The 16,485-nt window shown below is 47.8% G+C and overlaps 1 protein-coding gene across 1 annotated transcript in view; it reads left to right on the forward strand.

The window, feature by feature from the left end:
- Positions 1-5,327, forward strand: part of MOCOS (molybdenum cofactor sulfurase) — a 41,301-nt gene extending 35,974 nt beyond the window's left edge. Inside the window, exons 13-15 of the mRNA XM_040984662.1 lie at positions 1,163-1,301; positions 2,443-2,547; positions 5,130-5,327. Of these exons, the coding sequence (XP_040840596.1) occupies positions 1,163-1,301; positions 2,443-2,547; positions 5,130-5,282 (397 nt within the window). The 3' untranslated portion in view covers positions 5,283-5,327. The remainder of the gene's footprint in view (positions 1-1,162; positions 1,302-2,442; positions 2,548-5,129) is intronic.
- Positions 5,328-16,485: the final 11,158 nt, after the last annotated feature.

The following is a 16,485-nucleotide window of genomic DNA, read 5'->3' on the forward strand; positions in this document are numbered from 1 at the left end:
AGACATAAAGTGTGTTAACATTACCTGCAATTACCCTACTATGCAAAAGAACCCCGAAACGTCTTATTTCTATCAAGTATAACCTAGTACCAATCAGTCAGCCTTTCCCCATCTGTCCTTTCCTTCTTCCATCCCAGCCTCTGGTAAGTGCCAGTGCTTTTAATTTTATGAAATTACCCATTTTTCAGACTTGACATATGAGTGAGATCATGTGACACTTGTCTTTCTGTGCTTGGCTTATTTTACTTAACGTGAATTCCACTTCCATCCGTGTGGTTGTCAATGAAGATTTTGCCCATTTTCCTTGTTGAGTAGTATTCCATTGTGCATATGTGCCACACTTTATTTATCCATCAGTGGAGAGACACTTAGGTTGATTCCATTTCCTGGCTATCGTAACGTGTGCTGCAGGAGACATGGGACTGCAGATGTCTCTTTGCCAGACAGATTTCATTTCTCTTGGATCAAGACCCAGGAGTGGGGTTGCTGGATCATATGGAAGTTCTATTTTTAGTTTTGGAAGAATTTCCATACTGTCTTCCAAAATGACTTTATTTTATTTATATTTTAAAAGATTTATTTATCTGAAAGGCAGAATAACAGAGATCAGGAACCCCCCCCAACCCACATATACACACCTCTTCTGCTGATTCACTCCCCAAATAACTTTGCCAGACCAAAGTCGTGGACTAAAAACTGAATATTCCGCATGGGTGACAGGGCTCAAGTGCCCGGGTTATCTTCCATTGCCTTCTCAGGTGCATTAGCAAGGAGTTGGATCAGAATCAGAGCAGCAGGAATCATAAACAGTGCTCTGATAGTGTATGCTGATGAGGCAAGCCAGTGCCAGTCCCATGTATTTGTGAATGTATTTGTGATAATTTAACTCCCTAAAGGACTATGAGCTTTTGGTGCTTTTGAGGTCCTTGGTAATCTGTTTAAGGTCAACTCTTTAATTGCCTATGCCTGTCTCCCTTCTCAGGGGGCATATCTCAGGGGGGTGCTGTTGAAGACTGATGGGTGGGTGTCATCTTAATGCTGGAGGTGAAAGTTTGCTTCTCACCATCCACACCTCAGGCCAGAGGGAGCTGGCCAATCAGGTGTCATGGGGCAAGTATATGCCCATGTTCTGCTATTCATGCTTTGGGCATGTCTTGTACAGTGATGAGAATGGAAAGGAGGAGTTATTCCCAATGAAAGACCTCATTTCGCGTTTCCGGGCCAATATTATTACCAATGGAACAAAGCCTTTTGAAGAAGAGAAGTGGGATGGCATTTCGGTTGGTTCCTTGCATTTTCAGGTAAGTCATGAGAGGTTCTGCTGTCCTTGTGGAAATGTAATGGGTACAGACTGACCTCCATCTCTGACCTGATGGTGGCAGGTGGGAAGTCCTTCCGTGCTTGGCTCTTACGCCATACAATCCCATCATGAAAGTGAGCTTGGCATCCCAGGGTCTTTAAGTCACCCTTAAATCTAGCTAAGGGGCTGGTGCTGTGGGGTGGCACATTGAGCAGCCACCTGCAATGCTGACATCCCATATGGATGCCGGTTTACGTCCTGGTTGCTTCACTTGCTTCACTTCCCATGGAGCTCCCTGTTAAGGTGCTGGGAAAGGAAAGCAGATGGTCCAAGTGCTTGGGTACCTGCTGCCATATGGGAGATCTGGGTGAAGCTCCTAGCTCCTGGCTCCTGATTTTGGCCTGGCCCCAATCCTAGCCATTATGGCCACTTTGGGAATGAACCAATGCAGGGAAGATCTCTCTGTCTCTTGTCTGTTCTCTTTCTGTATCTCTGCCTTTCAAGTAAGTGAATGAATAAAATCTTTAGAAAACAATCCAGCTAATGAGATGGAGGAGAAAATGTGGCCTGGAGAGGTCATGGGTCAGCCAAGCATCCCAGGTGAGAGACAGGCTCCTCTCTCCTTCCCCCATCTCTGTCCATTTCAACTACTTATGTGGCCTGGGAAAGCTGCTTTATTATTTTTTTTTAAGTTCCTTTATTTATTTTTTATTATATTTGAAAGTGGGGAGGGAGAGAGAGAAATCTTTCGTCTGCTCGTTCACTGTCCAAATGCTTATGATGGCTGGAACTGGGTCAGGCTGAAGCCAGGTCCCTAGAACTCCTAGCAGGTTTCCTTGCCTGCCGCCTAGGACTTGGGCTATGGCTCTGCCTTCCAGGGCGTGTACCAGCAGGAAGTCAGATCAGAAGCAGAGTAGCTGGGACTTGAACCAGGCACTGAAATATGGAGTGTAAGCATCTCAAGCAGTTATCTGACCACAGCACCACCCTCCTGCCCCTGGCCTGGGGAGCAGGACTTCAGCTCTACAGGAGATTGTGTCCCTTGGCCTAGGTGTGGGCTGTTGCTATGCACCTGTCTCTGCAGAAGGGGAGGATCTAGGCAACTTTGTTGTAGCACTGTCTTCTTCCTTCACTTCTGCCAGGTTTTGGGACCTTGTCATAGGTGCCAGATGATTTGCATCGACCAGAAAACTGGGCAAAGGAACCAAGATGTGTTTCAAAAACTTTCTGAGACTCGCAAGAGAAAGGTAAGCAAGATGGCCAAGCCCTGCCTGCCCCATAGTTCCTCGCATTGTTCTGTGGTCTGGCCTGTTACTGGCACCAGAGGTGGGGTGAGGAGAACACTGAGTAATTATCCGAAATGGGGACTGTCCTGCCTGTTTCAAGGCTGCTGGGCCATCGCCACTGGGTCTCTGACCTTGCGTTTTGTTTGATTTTGTTTTATTTGCATGCATTTTTTAATGCTCTCCAATCTTGTTTAAAAAGCTGTGACTAGGGCCCGGCGCGGTGGCGCAAGTGGTTAAAGGTCCTCACCTTGCATGCCCGGGATCCCATATGGGCGCCGGTTCTAATCCCGGCAGCCCCGCTTCCCTTCCAGCTCCCTGCCTGTGGCCTGGGAAAGCAGTCGAGGACGGCCCAAAGCTTTGGGAACCTGCACCCGCGTGGGAGACCTGGAAGAGGCTCCTGGCTTCGGATCGGCATAGTATCGGCCCGTTGCGCTCACTTGGGGAGTGAATCATCGGACGGAAGATCTTCCTCTCTGTCTCTCCTCTCTGTATATCTGCCTTTCCAATGAAAAAATAATAAAAATAAATCTTTAAAAAAAAAAAAAAGCTGTGACTATAAAAAAGCAGTGAGTGAAGTGATTCTGCTGTCTGAGTGGCTGTTTTCTTCACGGAAGATCTCACTCAGAGTGACTGCATAGTAAGAATTAGCTAGTGTCATTATCCTGAGCTCATCTCCTTAAGGGTAATTGTTACAGATTCTAAATGTTATAAACTGATTTTTTAAAAAAGGGTTTGTTTTATTTACCTGAAAGGCAGAATGATTGATAGAGGAGAGACAGAAAGGGAGCAGGAGGAGACAAGTCTCTCATGGACTGGTTCACTCTCCAAATGGCCACAATGGCCCAGGCTAGGTCAGACTGAAGCCAGGAGCCCAGAACGCCATCTGGGTCTCCAGTGTGGGTATCAAGAGCCCAGGGACTTGGGCCTGCGTCCTTTGTTTTCCCAGGGTACCTAGTAGGGAGCTGGCTCATGAGTGCAGCAGCAGTTAAACTGGCACTGCTGTTTTTGGTATTGCAAAAAGAGGCTTAACCCACTGTACCACATGGATTCTTTAGAAAGATTTGTTTTACAGACTCATGCTTTCTGTAGGACTTATTGTCCCCAAAGATTTCCAAGAAGCCAAGTAGGAGTTAGGCAGTGTAGAGCACTTCTTAAAAATCAGCAGAAATGGGCCTGGCACAATAGCCTAAATGGCTAAAGACCTCACCTTGCATGCACCAGGATCTCATATGGGTGCCACTTCATGTCCTGGCTGCTCCACTTCCCTTTCAGCTCCCTGCCTGTGTTCTGGGAAAGCAGTCGAGGACAGGCCAAGGCCTTGGAACCCTGTACCCATGTAGGAAACCTGAGGGGGCTCCTGGTTCCTGGCTTCAGATTGACTCAGTTCCAGCTGTTGTGACCACTTGGGGAGTAAACCAGAGGATGGATCTTTCTGTCTCTCCTTTCTATAAATCTGACTTTCTAATAAAAAAAGTTTTTTTTTTTAAAGATAAAAATTGACAGAAATGATGCACGTATCCAGTCTATTTCCAATAATACCTCTCAGGTTAATGTGTGGTAGAAGGTTCTATGCCCTTTCTGTAGAGGGTTTCTGCAGATGCAGGATTTTGTATCCTTACAGATATAGGAGGGATGTGACATCCTGGAGATGTTGCTGGGGGTGCTATACCAACGTGTGTGTCCAGCTCCTGCAGGCCCTAAATGGGTGTGAACACCTTCAGCCTGCCCCACGTGTGTTGTCTGGAGAATACATGGATGGGCACGGGTCCCAGAGTCCCTGGAAGTAGTGCTCCTTAGTGTCCCTGTGATCCTGATGGGCGCAAGTGGCTGACTTTTCAATTCTGCAATGTTTTTATTTATCGCATCTTTATGTATGGAATACTTTCAGGTAGAAAAGTTGCAAAGTGAGTGCAGAGTCCCCATGCTCTTTTCACCCACAAGCACTTAAATCTTAAGGCATGAACTTGCCTATAGCCCCGTAGCCTGGGTCCTAAAACTGGAGGATGTCCCAAAGGTGTGGCAGGAACCAAGGGCTCAAAGACAGCATCCTGTCCTCCCCAGGGGTCTTAATGGCTCCATTGCAAACCTTGAGCAGACTCTTGAATTTTCTCATTTTGAGCTTTCCATTGTCTTTCTTATGGTGAATTTGGAGAACTTACAGTACTCATTTACAAAGAAAACTGCAGAATTTTGTCAGTATCTTCCTTGAATAGTTTTTGGTTTAGGGGACAGAGAGGAGATGGGCCTGGCAGTGGTCAGAAACTGAGAGTGGAGAGAAGGTCTTCTAGCAGGACGCTCGGGGCACGTGAGGCAGTGATGCAAAGAACACACCCGGCAAGATGGAGGCATAGGGTCAGGATGCTCAGAAGATAAATCTTTATGATCTGATGCGAATTCTCCCCGTGTCCCACCGTGCACTGCCATGTAAAACAGCACTGCATTGAGTTCCAGCGCATGCCTCTGAAGATCGCTCTTCAGTGTTTACTTGTACCTCATCATTGGCAGCCTTATTTGAACTGCTGTTACTGCTCTCTTATTCCTAGGTGAACTTTGGCGTGTACCTGATGCATACGTCCGTGGATTTATCTTCTCCGTGTTTCCTGTCTGTGGGATCTAAGGTGTTCCCGGTATTGAAAGAGAATGTGGAACATGCTGATTTACCGGCTTCTGAGAAACACCAGGATATTCTCTCCTGATCACACCCTGCCCCAGCACACATAAAAGTTTCTCTGTTACCGCGATCTCTGCCGTTATTAAGGTCTGCAACTTGATTGAGTAGAACTGTCTTTTTCAGTAATGATAGGCCCTTTCTGTCGGAGAATGAATGTTCTTCCCCTCTCCACCCCTAGTCCCCTGATTTCTCTGTACCTTTGCAGTCAGGAGAGCAGCTCTGAGGCCTGAGGACTGAATGCTGCATCCACACCCAGCCAGACTCCCATGTGTACCTGGACTGGGGTTGGTAGGAGTTGGAGGAAATGTGTGATTCAGGACAATGGAGATATTTAACTTACTCTGGATTCCTACCTGGCTGCTTTCTTAGAAAGAACCTGGAGTCTCTGTGGTTTGAGCTGAGGACAGGAGGATCTGTGCCCACTTGTCTGAGGAGCTGACCCTCTCTAACCATGTATGTGCTGGGGGGACCTGTGCTCCAGGGCAGTGCTGCTGGTCATGTTCCTGGGTGGATCTCAGATCCAGATGTTTACATACTAGGCCAAGGCACAGGCCAACCACCCGTTGCATCCTGTGCCTAGCTCCCATCATTGGCCCCTCTGACTCAACACTCCAAGGATGGCTCATTAGCCACACTCAGGACTGGTGGTGCTGGCTTCCTCCCTTCCTCAGACCCCAGGGATGGGATTGGCCCATCCTCCCCAAAACCCCAAACCCCAATCAGCAGAGGAGCTTTGGAGCTCAGGGATCCTGTCAGTAATACCTCTGGTCAGTGCTCCTGTGGTCTGCAGTACTGGGAAGGCCATTCTATGCTGAGGCTACCCAGTTTATGGAGCTTCTAGAATATTCCTCCACGGAGCCAGCTTGTATCTGCCAGCTATGACCCTTGCTCTGCCATGTGCAGCAGTGCAGAGCCAGTGTGTTGTCTACTCCATACAAATTCTGCTGGGGTTCCTCTGATGCTGGGCATCTGGGTGTGGACCCTGATCCCCTCTGCCTTCCACCTGAACTGTCGTAGGTGTCCAGTCGCTTCTTTTCCCCAAGCCTCTGTCCACCACTGCTCATTGTGCTTCCTAAATCCAGTGCCACCAGCCTCTCATTTGTTGAATGCACCAAGCTCAGGTTTCCCTGCTTTGTCCTGAGGAGCTGGTGGGATTCAAAGTCCAGTTGGTTCCATTATCTCATTAGTAGGATATTGTTCCCAGCACCATGTGGGATTTCAGACATGAGGCTGCTCTATTCTTTAGGATTGTGGGTGCCTTGTGCTTGCACCCTCACTTAGCATGCAAAAGTAAGTGTGAGAAGCACACCCTTGACTCATTGGTTGGTTTTAAGAGGCTTGTGGGGCTAATATGGTGGCTCATAGGCTAATCTTCCACCTGCAAGTGCCAGGATTCCATAGGGGGTGATGGGGAACTGCTCAAGTTAAAGCTGCTTTGTCCACTCATACCCAACACTGTATCCAGCCCCTGCTGGGCCCAGGGCAGAAAGACCAAGGGGCCCTCTGCCAGCATGGCCCACACTTGCAGCTCAGGGGAAAGAAAGCAGGTTATAAGTAGCATTGGCCCATGAGAAGGACCTGCTCTTCTCAGAAGAAGCTGTTAGAACCGACTGTGCCTGGTTTTCCCCAGCTTTCCTTTACTCCAGGGAACAGGCGAGCTGTCCAACAGATCACAGGCAGCTGCTGGAACCCAGCGGATCTAGAGATTCACCACTGGTGCTGGAGGATGCTGGTCTTGATTGGAGGCATCCTGGGGATGCTGACACTGTGGGTGGTGAAATGTTCCAAGCACCCAGGGTCTCCCAGAGCGGCCCAAGTTCCTTTCACTGCAGGAACCAGTTTGGGCTGTTGAAAGCAGCAGGGGAGCTGGGGTCTGCCTGGCAGGTGCTTGCAGCCTGGCTTTCCCCCACTCTCCTTTGCGCTGAGCTCATTAATCTCTACCCATTGTGCTTTGCAAGTGTTCAGATCAAATCATGGCAAACAGCCTCCACGTGGAAAGGCCTGGAACACCTCTAAGTCTCACCTGAAAAAGGACAGCAACCACAGGGCTTAACCCATAAAATTAAGGATTGCGTGAGGTATTTTGGGTTTAGCACTGTGGCAAGCAGGTAACGTGGCAGTGCGCCACGTTCACCGCCTGGTGGCAGCACCAGTTAAGTGCGGATTTTGTGGAATTGGTAAACCAGTCCCACCCAAGCATGGTGGCAAATCTCACGCTGCTGGCCTTCCAGTGTAGACCAGATGTGAGAATGGCTTATCGCAGTTTTGAAAGATTCTGTTATATTTATCCGAGAGGCAGAGAAAGACTGAGAGTGAGCCAGTTCCCATCCACTGCTTCATTCCCCAAATTCCCACAGTGGCCAGGGGACAGAAGCCAGAAGCTGGGATGGGAGAGGCAGGAATCTGCCCAGGCACTCTGATGTGGGCTGCCTGGCGTCCCAGCAGGCAAAATGTCTGTCTTTTAACACTGTTTATGAATTCATCAGAGAGAGAGGGAGAAGATAGGAAATTAAATGATCTGGGAGCATTTTCTTTGCTGGGGTTGGGGTCCTTTAAAAGTTGCTGAACGATTTCCTGAACAGATTACTTTTCAACCTACTTTCTCTTGGCACATTTTTTAGTGATGCTGTTTCAGTCTCTCTCCCCTTACTCCTGTGTAGATGGCTCGTACACACATACATGGGAACACATTGGTGTAGGGAGAGCTGTCCCAGCTCCTGGTGGCCAGCCACAGCATGAGCTTTTCTCTTCTGACTCCTGAGTGTGGAAGCCCGGAGCCCTAAGCACCTGAGCCTATCATCTGAACTCTGCATATACCCTTCCCACAGTTGGCCATCAGCTAACTCTTTCTCATCCTTATAAGGATGAGCTGGCAAGGACACACACACACAGATGTGTTCAGAGTCATTTAGGAGGGTCATTTGGGGTCGTTGGTGCCTACAGGACAGTGTAGAGAGAGCAACTTGGGCTACAGGTGCAGTGAGGTCCTGGCCCTGCAGTGAGAAGCTGAGGGCAGGGTGCCTGCTTGCTCTGGGCTAAGGACTTCGCTGAAGGAGGCAAACTTCTCCAAGGGAGGACCTAAAGGAACTCAGGATCAAAGCCCCTTGCCCACTGGTTTGCTCTGCAAGCAACTAGTGCCCACGCTTCTGCCTGCCCTACAGCACCCATCTGGCTTCCTGTGTGAATGGACAGCTGAAGGCCATGCCATTTAAGGATAAACAGAAGGGCAGACAGAAAGGACCTAAAGAATGCAGAAACAGTGTGGCTGGAAGAAGAAACACTGGGAGGAAATGGAGCCAATAATATTAGGGAAATCATGAAAACAAGAAAAAGGTATTTCACAAAGACAAGTCAAAGAACAAGAATGAATTCTGAAATATTAGAAGCATGAATACTGCCACAAAAAATTGACTAGGAGACAGGGAGTCCAGAGCAGAGGAAATCTCCCAGAAAGCAGCACAGAATTAGAGATGAACACGACCGAAAGTTAAGAAATTGGGAGAATTTGTTTAGTGTTCTAACGTTCCAAATAATAGAGGTTCTAGAAAGATGAAGCAGAGAATAGTGAGGAGAGAATTCTCTCAAAGACAAGACATAAAAACATTTCTGTAGCAATTAATGGGATGGTTAGATCAAGAAGATGTCCAAAAATGTCCATTGAATGCCAACATGATATCCCCATAAGAATTCATATCAGGGCACTTCCTAATGGGAATGAGAGAGAGAGAGAGAGAGGTTATATGGATATTTTCAGTAGCAATATGGTAAAATAGATGACAGTGGAGCCATCTGTCAAAACAACGAGTGAAAGCATTTAAATGAATTTCCACCTAGAGTTCTATAGCATGTGCATTTGACTGTTGCAAAGTTGAGCTTCATCTCTGGGTATTCAGGCCTCTGTGCAAGGGACTTTGTTTCTACTCAGCATTGATTTCCCCACTGTTCAGATCTAGGTTGGCTTTAAATGACTTTGAATTTGCAGCACAATTCTTGATCCCAGGGCTCAGGGACACTGTAGCTAAGGCTTCCAGCAGGAAGACCAGGTCCAGCTGGCTGGGTGAGAAGCCATAGGCAGGCCCCTGCAGCCACCTGTGGCAGTCAGCATGCACTAGCAGACATGGAGGCAACAGGCTGTGAGTCCAACTAGCCCCTGGCAACTTCAGATGTGTGCAATTGCCCTACTGAAAAACTGCTGATGCCTGGAATCCAGAGAAATGGAAGTGGTGGCTCTTTTAAGTGGATACATTTTGGAGTGGGCATTCAGTACTGTTGTAACAAAACTGTGGCCTTGGCTTTAGAACTAGGTGAAAGGTCCAGCTCGGTAACTTAGTGGCTAAAGTCCTTACCTTGCATGTGCCAGTCCCATATGTGCGCTGGTTTTAATCCTAGCTGCTCCACTTCCCATCCAGCTCCCTGCTTGAGGCCTGGGAGAGCAGTTGAGGATGGCCCAAGGCTTTGGGACCGTGCACCCACATGGGAGACCTGGAAAGAAGCTCCTGGCTCCTGGCTTCAGATTGACTCAGCTTCAGCCATTGCAACCACTTGGGGAGTGAACCAGTGTATGGAAGATCTTTCTTTCTGTCCTCTCTGTAAATCTGACTTTCCAATACAAATAAACAAGTCTTAAAAAAAAAAAAAGAACTAGGCAGAGGCTGGGTGAATGGAGTAGAAAATGCTATTTAAATCTATGTGCTGTATGGCCTTTCCAGACAGACACTCAGATACAACTCCTCTGATTCTGAGAATCATGAATGTGAGCACCAAGTTATACTCCCTCTATGCTCCCAACCAGAAAATGGTGAGACTAGGTCAGAATAATTTCAGTAGGCATACTCGTCTAGGTTTATATACAGATCAGGCCTTTCCTGCAGCAGGTAAGGTGCCACATCAGAGTGTCTGGTTTCAATGTCCAGCTCCAGCTTCCTGCTAGTGCAGACCCTAGAAGACAGCAGGGATGATTTAAGTTCCTGGCCCCCAACATGGGAAACTTGATTTCATGACTTCTGGTTTTGGGCTTGGCCCAGGTTTTGCTATTGTGGGTACCTGGTGAATGACCCAGTGGGTGAGAAGCCTTCTGTATATGTCTCTTTCTACCTCTCAAGATAATGAGCAGTGGGAGGATGACAGGAAGACACACAGCAGTTGCTGCTCTAGTCTTGAGCTCCAGCTAGGCTTGTGTTGCTCATTCTTCTTACTCTCTGCGGAGAGTGGGTGCTTCCTGGGGTGGGTTCCAAGCTCACTGCCCTCCGTGGCCATTAGCTCTCTGCTCTCAGACGATGTTTCTTTCCAAGACAAAGGTCTCCATATCTGTAGCTGAGTAGTTTCTTACCCATTGCAGGTTGGAGTTCCAGAGGTTTCTTTATATTTTGGATGATCTTAGTCCCTTGGAATACAATCTGGCCTTGCTTCATCAGTACAACTATCTTAAAAGCTTTGTGGATTTTTAAAGAAGTCACATTAGCGTTTACTTCATATGTCAAACACTACATACACAGTTCTTTTTCCTTGGGGCCTGTTTTGCAATGCTGCCTTTAAGATTCTTAGGAGCTCTTTTGTCTAAATTAGAGGCCTTACCATGCACTGCCTTAAGTGTCTTCATCATGTGAACAAGTGGTCTTACCAGCCACAGGTCTGCTTTCCCCTTTACTAATGCTACTTTTTGCTTTTAAGAGCTGTGGTTGGCTGGACAGACAGGATATAAGAAATTGTTCTGTCTTGAAATCAGCAGGTTTTGGGCATTCCCTATTGTCTTTAAATTCATCAGGCAAACATTATATTGTAATATACAGCTATATAACAGGAATCATCTATAAAGTGCTTTGAACCTCTATTTAGATCTTCTCTGCCAAATTCCCCAAATCACTGTCTTTTCTATCTTCCAAGTTACATGCCCAGTGACTTTGCCAATTGTTTCACTGCTGTAGAACACATGTAACCATTTTTTTCAGCCTTCAGTAACAATTATCATTTTGCCTGTTGGTTGCTTCACATCACAATCTCAGGCCAGAGGGTGAGGGCAGAAGACAGAGGATCTCACACATCTTTACCTCCACCATATTCCACTGGTCAACTCAAGTCACAACTTGTTCTTTGAAAGAGATGAAAAAAGAGGAAGAGGTGGAAGCCCCCATCTGCTTGTTCACTCTCCGAATGCCTGCATTGGATTGGGCTTGGATGAGACCGAAGCCAGGAACTGGGAGCCTGATCCTGAGGCCTCCTGTGTGTAGTAGGGAACTGAGTACTTGAGCCACTCTTGCTGGTGTGGAATCTGCATCAGTGGGAAGCTGGGATTGGGAGTGGAGTCAAGCTTGAATTTAGGCAACATGGAATGTGGGCAAATTACTTGGGTTCCTGCCACCCACATGGGAGATCTGTATAGAGTTTCTGACTCCTGGGTTTAACATGGCCCAGACCTGGCTGTGGTAGGCATTTGGGAGGTGAATCAGCAGGTGAAAGAGATTTCTCTCTTTCTCTCTCTTTCTCTCTCTCCTTTTCTTTGCTAAATACTTGCTCTGACTACACGTTTTAATGGGAGATGCAGCAAAGTTACACCACAAAATGATGGGAATACAATGAGTGGAAGAATTACTATAGTTCTTCCTGCCAACAAAACTGCAGCACCAAGGCAAGTATGAAGTCAAAAAGTAACAATACTTTGGTAAATAAAAATTCTAAGGACTTATTCTTTCCCAGGAAATTACTGGGGTGTATTTTTTGAGAAAAACGTAAGAGTTCAAGTGAAGAAAGAGGATGAATGATCTGGGGCCAGGGGCTCCCACATAAGAAAAAAAGCCCCCCCCCCCCAAAAAAAAAATCTCTAGGGAACAGGTGTGACAGCCATATTCTAAATTTAAGCAGGGGACTGGCAAACTCCCAAAAACAGGTCTTGGGAGAAACATAAAATGAGAGACTATTTGACATTGTTAAGAGAGGCATTGATGGATATGAAAATATTTAACCAGCTGTTCAAGAAAAGGTAGTCAAATTTTAAAAAATGGAGACAGAACTCAACACCAGGATAAACAAAAAGTTATATAGGAACAAGCATGTAATCATGTCTACCACCTGACATCATCATAAGTTTTAAAGTCACTATGAATTCAACAGAAATTGTGATAAACCATATTGGGAGGGTGGAAAAAGGAAAGGAGACTATGAAGAAGCCAGACTTCTCAGGGAGCATCAGGGAAAGTCAGTTTACTACGTAAGAAGGGCAGGCTATGTTACAGCGTTGCACCTGCATTATTTGGAAATGAGTGCTCCTGGAATCTGTGTGGGGCAGAGGTTGTAGGAAGAACAGGGGGCTGACTTTTTGCTGTAATTTTAAAAAAGGTTTGTTTACTTTGTCCTTTTTAAAAAAAGATTCATTTATTTTTATTGGAAAGGCAGATAGAGAGAAGGAGAGACAAAGATCTTTCATCTGATGGTTCACTCCCCAAGTAGCTGTAACGTCCTCGGCTGAGCCAATCCAAAGTCAGGAGCCAGGAGCTTCTTCCATTTCTCCCACATGAGTGCAGGGTCCCACGTCTTTGGGCTGTCCTTGATTGCTTTCCCAGGCCACAAGCAGGGAGCTGGAAGGGAAGTAGAGAAGTGGGGATATGAACTGGTGCCCCTATGGGATCCCGATATATGCAAGGAGGGGACTTTATCCACTAGGCTACCATGCTGGGCCTTGTTTACTTTGACTTGAAAGGCAGAGTGACAGCGAGGAGGAGAGGGAGAAATATTCACGATTTTGTTCACCTCTCAAATGCCTGTTACAGCCAGATGTGGGCCAGACAAAACTCAGGAACCAGGAACTCCACCTAGGTATTCCATGTGGGTGGCAGGAACCCAAGCTCTTGGGTCATCATCAGCTGCCTTTCCGGGACAGCTGATATGGGAAACAAGTATTGCCTGCTGATTAAATGCCTGTGTGCCCCACTGCAGTGCTTGGGTCTGATTCCTGGGGCTACCTCCTGCTTCTTGCCGATACAGATCCTGGGGTGCAGCAGTGATGATCATGTCTTTAGGTTTCTATTACTCACATGGCAGGCAATAGTGAACCAGCAGATGGGCACATTCACTCTCTACAAATAAAGGAAGGAGAGAAATGAGTGTTGAAGGACATGTGGCTTTGGCTGGTCAGCCATACAGGGAAGAGCAACCTAGGTGGAGAAGATCATGTTATGCGAGCTCAGCTAGGCTGTGAAAAGGTAAGAAGGTCAGCTGGCTGGGCAGCAGGAAGTAAAGTGGGGAATGACCAGACAGGAGCCTGGCATGGTGAAACTGAGGAATGTGCTACAGTCCCTTGTGAGTCATGCTAAGGGGTTTGGTGTGTAAGTTCTCCCCAGTGTATGACACATAAAATGCATGTCTAGAATGATCACTGCCCCTCAGCCCCGAAGTTGGTGGGAAGGCCACATGTAGGGTGCAGGACTATGAAAGGGAGGCTCTTGGGAGAAAAGCAAAGGGCTGAGAAATATTCAGAATGATCCCTGACAGGTCAGAATGACCAGTTGCAAAGAGTCAGAGATGACTCTGATGTCCACTCATTTATCAAACATGTACTGTGCGCCTTCTCTGAAATGCAAAGCTGCATGGCCCCTACATTCTAAGGGCTTGTTCAGCAGGAGGTGTTTGGTCAGGGGTGCCATTTAATGTGGTGTGGTCCACGGGGTGGGGATGTTGAGTTGTCCCAAGGAAATCAGGGCTGAGAAGGAAGGGAGTGACTCGTTCCATGACTGTAGTTGCATGCCATGTGCTTACAAGCTGGGGAGCAATGAAGCCAGGGGATTGCAAGGGGGAGATGTAAACAGGAACAAGTGGAGTTCAGAGCTCAGAAAAACAAGAGGAGCTGAAGAAGAGGGAGAACCAAGAGTGGTTAGGGTCAATGAGGCTGAGGGGAGGAGACATTTGGAAAGGGGTGATGCATGGAGGAAGATGCAGAGAGAGTGGGTAGCAGGGCTGAGGGAGCCCTGGAGGGAGACTGGTGTGCAGTCAGTGATCTCTCAGCGGCTCTTCAGACACCTTGCCCTTCCTGTCTGCAGGCACATTTGTCTACATTGTGGGTTCTGAAGTCTGACTCACATTGATGCATTGTAGCTTTCCCTGTGGAGTCTGGGTACCTCTGTGTACAATGTTGCAAGACAAGGTTTCCTGGAACTGCCCCTGTAAACCAAGGCCAAGGGAGTTTCCTTGTCCTACTCAGGGATCCCCTCTGCCCACACTTTCTGTTACAAACTCTTCCATGCCCAATCTCATCAGTAAAGGGAGCAAAATTTGCAGGCCCAGCCCACAGCCCACGGTGGGCTCTTGTTTTTTTTTTTTTTTTTAAAGGTGATTAAGAATCTCAAGGTGGCAACAGCAGAGTATCAACGAGTTTGGGCCTCTGTGTTCACAAACATTGTGTGTCAGGAGCTTGGCCTTCACCAAGGAGCTCAGGGAGGAAGGCAGAAGATGCTGGATCAAGTGGTTGAGCTTGGTCCATGGGCAAGTGGAAAGAGAAGGACGTGGGTGCAGGAGTAAATCTCTGAGCAAGTGGGAAGACATGACTTTGACCATCTCCTGGATGGGGGAGATGGAGGATGGAAGAGTAAAGATGGAGAGGAAGGACAATCAAGAGTGCAGGAAGCAGACCTGACATAATAGCCTAGTGGCTAAATCCTTGCATGGGCCAGGATCCTGTATAGGTGGTGGTTCATGTTCTGGGTACCCTACTTCCCATCCAGCTCCCTGCTGTGGCTTGGGAAAGCAGCAGAGGATGGTCCAAGACCTTGAGACTCTGTACCCACATGGGAGACAAGGAAGAAACTCCTGGCTCTTGGTTATGATCAGCTCAGCTCTGGCCATTGTGGCTACTTGGGGAGTGAACCAGTGGATGGAAGATTCTTCTCTGCATTTCATTCTCTCTGTTTCTGCCTTTCCAATAAAAAGAAATAAATCTTTTTTAAAAAACACAGGAGTGGGGCTAGCACTGGGTGTAGCTGGCAAATCTGCTATCTGTAGCACCGGCATCCCATATTTGAGTCCTGACTGTCCCACTTCCTACCAGCTCCTTGCTAATACTCTTGGGAAAGCAGCATAAGATGGTCCAAGTCCTTGGACTCCTGTCACCAACATGGAGATCCAGATGATGCTTCTGGCTCCTGGTTTCCAACCTGCCAGAGCAGGGTAGTTACAGCCATTTGGGGGCGTGGACCAGAAGATGGACGGTCTCTTTTTCCCTCTCCCCTCTGTGCGTGTTTTCCTTTTAAATATATAAATCTTTTTTTTTTAAGTGTAGAAAACAGATAAGACAGGGGCACAGAAGAGTATCGGACAGTTTGCTAGCATGAGCTTGTCTCTCAAGAGGGCCTTTCAGAAAAGCTTATCTTGCAGCATTGTACTAGAGGAAGGCAGACCACCAGTCAACCAAGGAAAGTTGTAAATTGTCACAAAGGCTGAAACTGGGCAGAACAGAGGCTAGCAGCCAGGGGCTTCTCCCTGGTCTCTCATGTGGGTACAGGACCATCTTTATTGCTTTCCCAGGCCATTAGCAGGAAGAAGGCTCAGAAGTGGAGCAGGCAGGACACAAACTAGAATCCCTTCGGGTGGCAGGCAGTGGCTTTACTCATTTGACTGACAGTGCCCGCCCCTAGACAGATATTATTAAGTGAAAAATCTACAGAAAGAATATAGTGCATACATTTGGGGCAGAATGAGGGGTGTGTGAAGTGCAGAGGGGCTCTGGGAGGAGGGACTGGGTGATAGAGTGGTCCCCTTCCGCTATCAGGAGGCATTAGGCAGATTGGGAGGTGCAAGTCAGGGATCCGAAAGGCAGGTGGGACTAAGGAGGCGTGTGAGAAGGAGGCTCCTGTGGGGAAGGGCTGGGGTCCGAGGTACAGCAATGGGCTGGCCAGGGTGGGATGGGTTTTTTGGGGGAGAAGGGAGGCAGATAAAGGGGAAGAGTCCAAGAGGCTTGGGTTGGGATTTGGGAGATGGCCGAGACAGTGTGGTGCCGTAGGGTGTCTCATTCGGAGGGTTTTGTAGCGCCAGCACAAGTGTCATTGGGGCAGCACCTCCTCAGACCCAGCGGGGAAAGGGCAAGGCCGCAGGAGCAAGGCCTCTGGTACACAGGTTGCTTTTCGCTCGAAGCCGGACAGACAGCAGGAAGTCTTGGGTGTGAGGACCATCTGAATTTTAGCAGGGCGATTTAGACGAGGCATGGGGAACCCGAAGTTGCTGCAGGACCGAGAACAGTAGAGTCC

This window comes from Ochotona curzoniae, unplaced genomic scaffold (genome assembly GCF_017591425.1).
Source record: "Ochotona curzoniae isolate NIBS_2020 unplaced genomic scaffold, NIBS_Ocur_1.0 contig_43, whole genome shotgun sequence".
Taxonomy (NCBI): Eukaryota; Metazoa; Chordata; class Mammalia; order Lagomorpha; family Ochotonidae; genus Ochotona; species Ochotona curzoniae.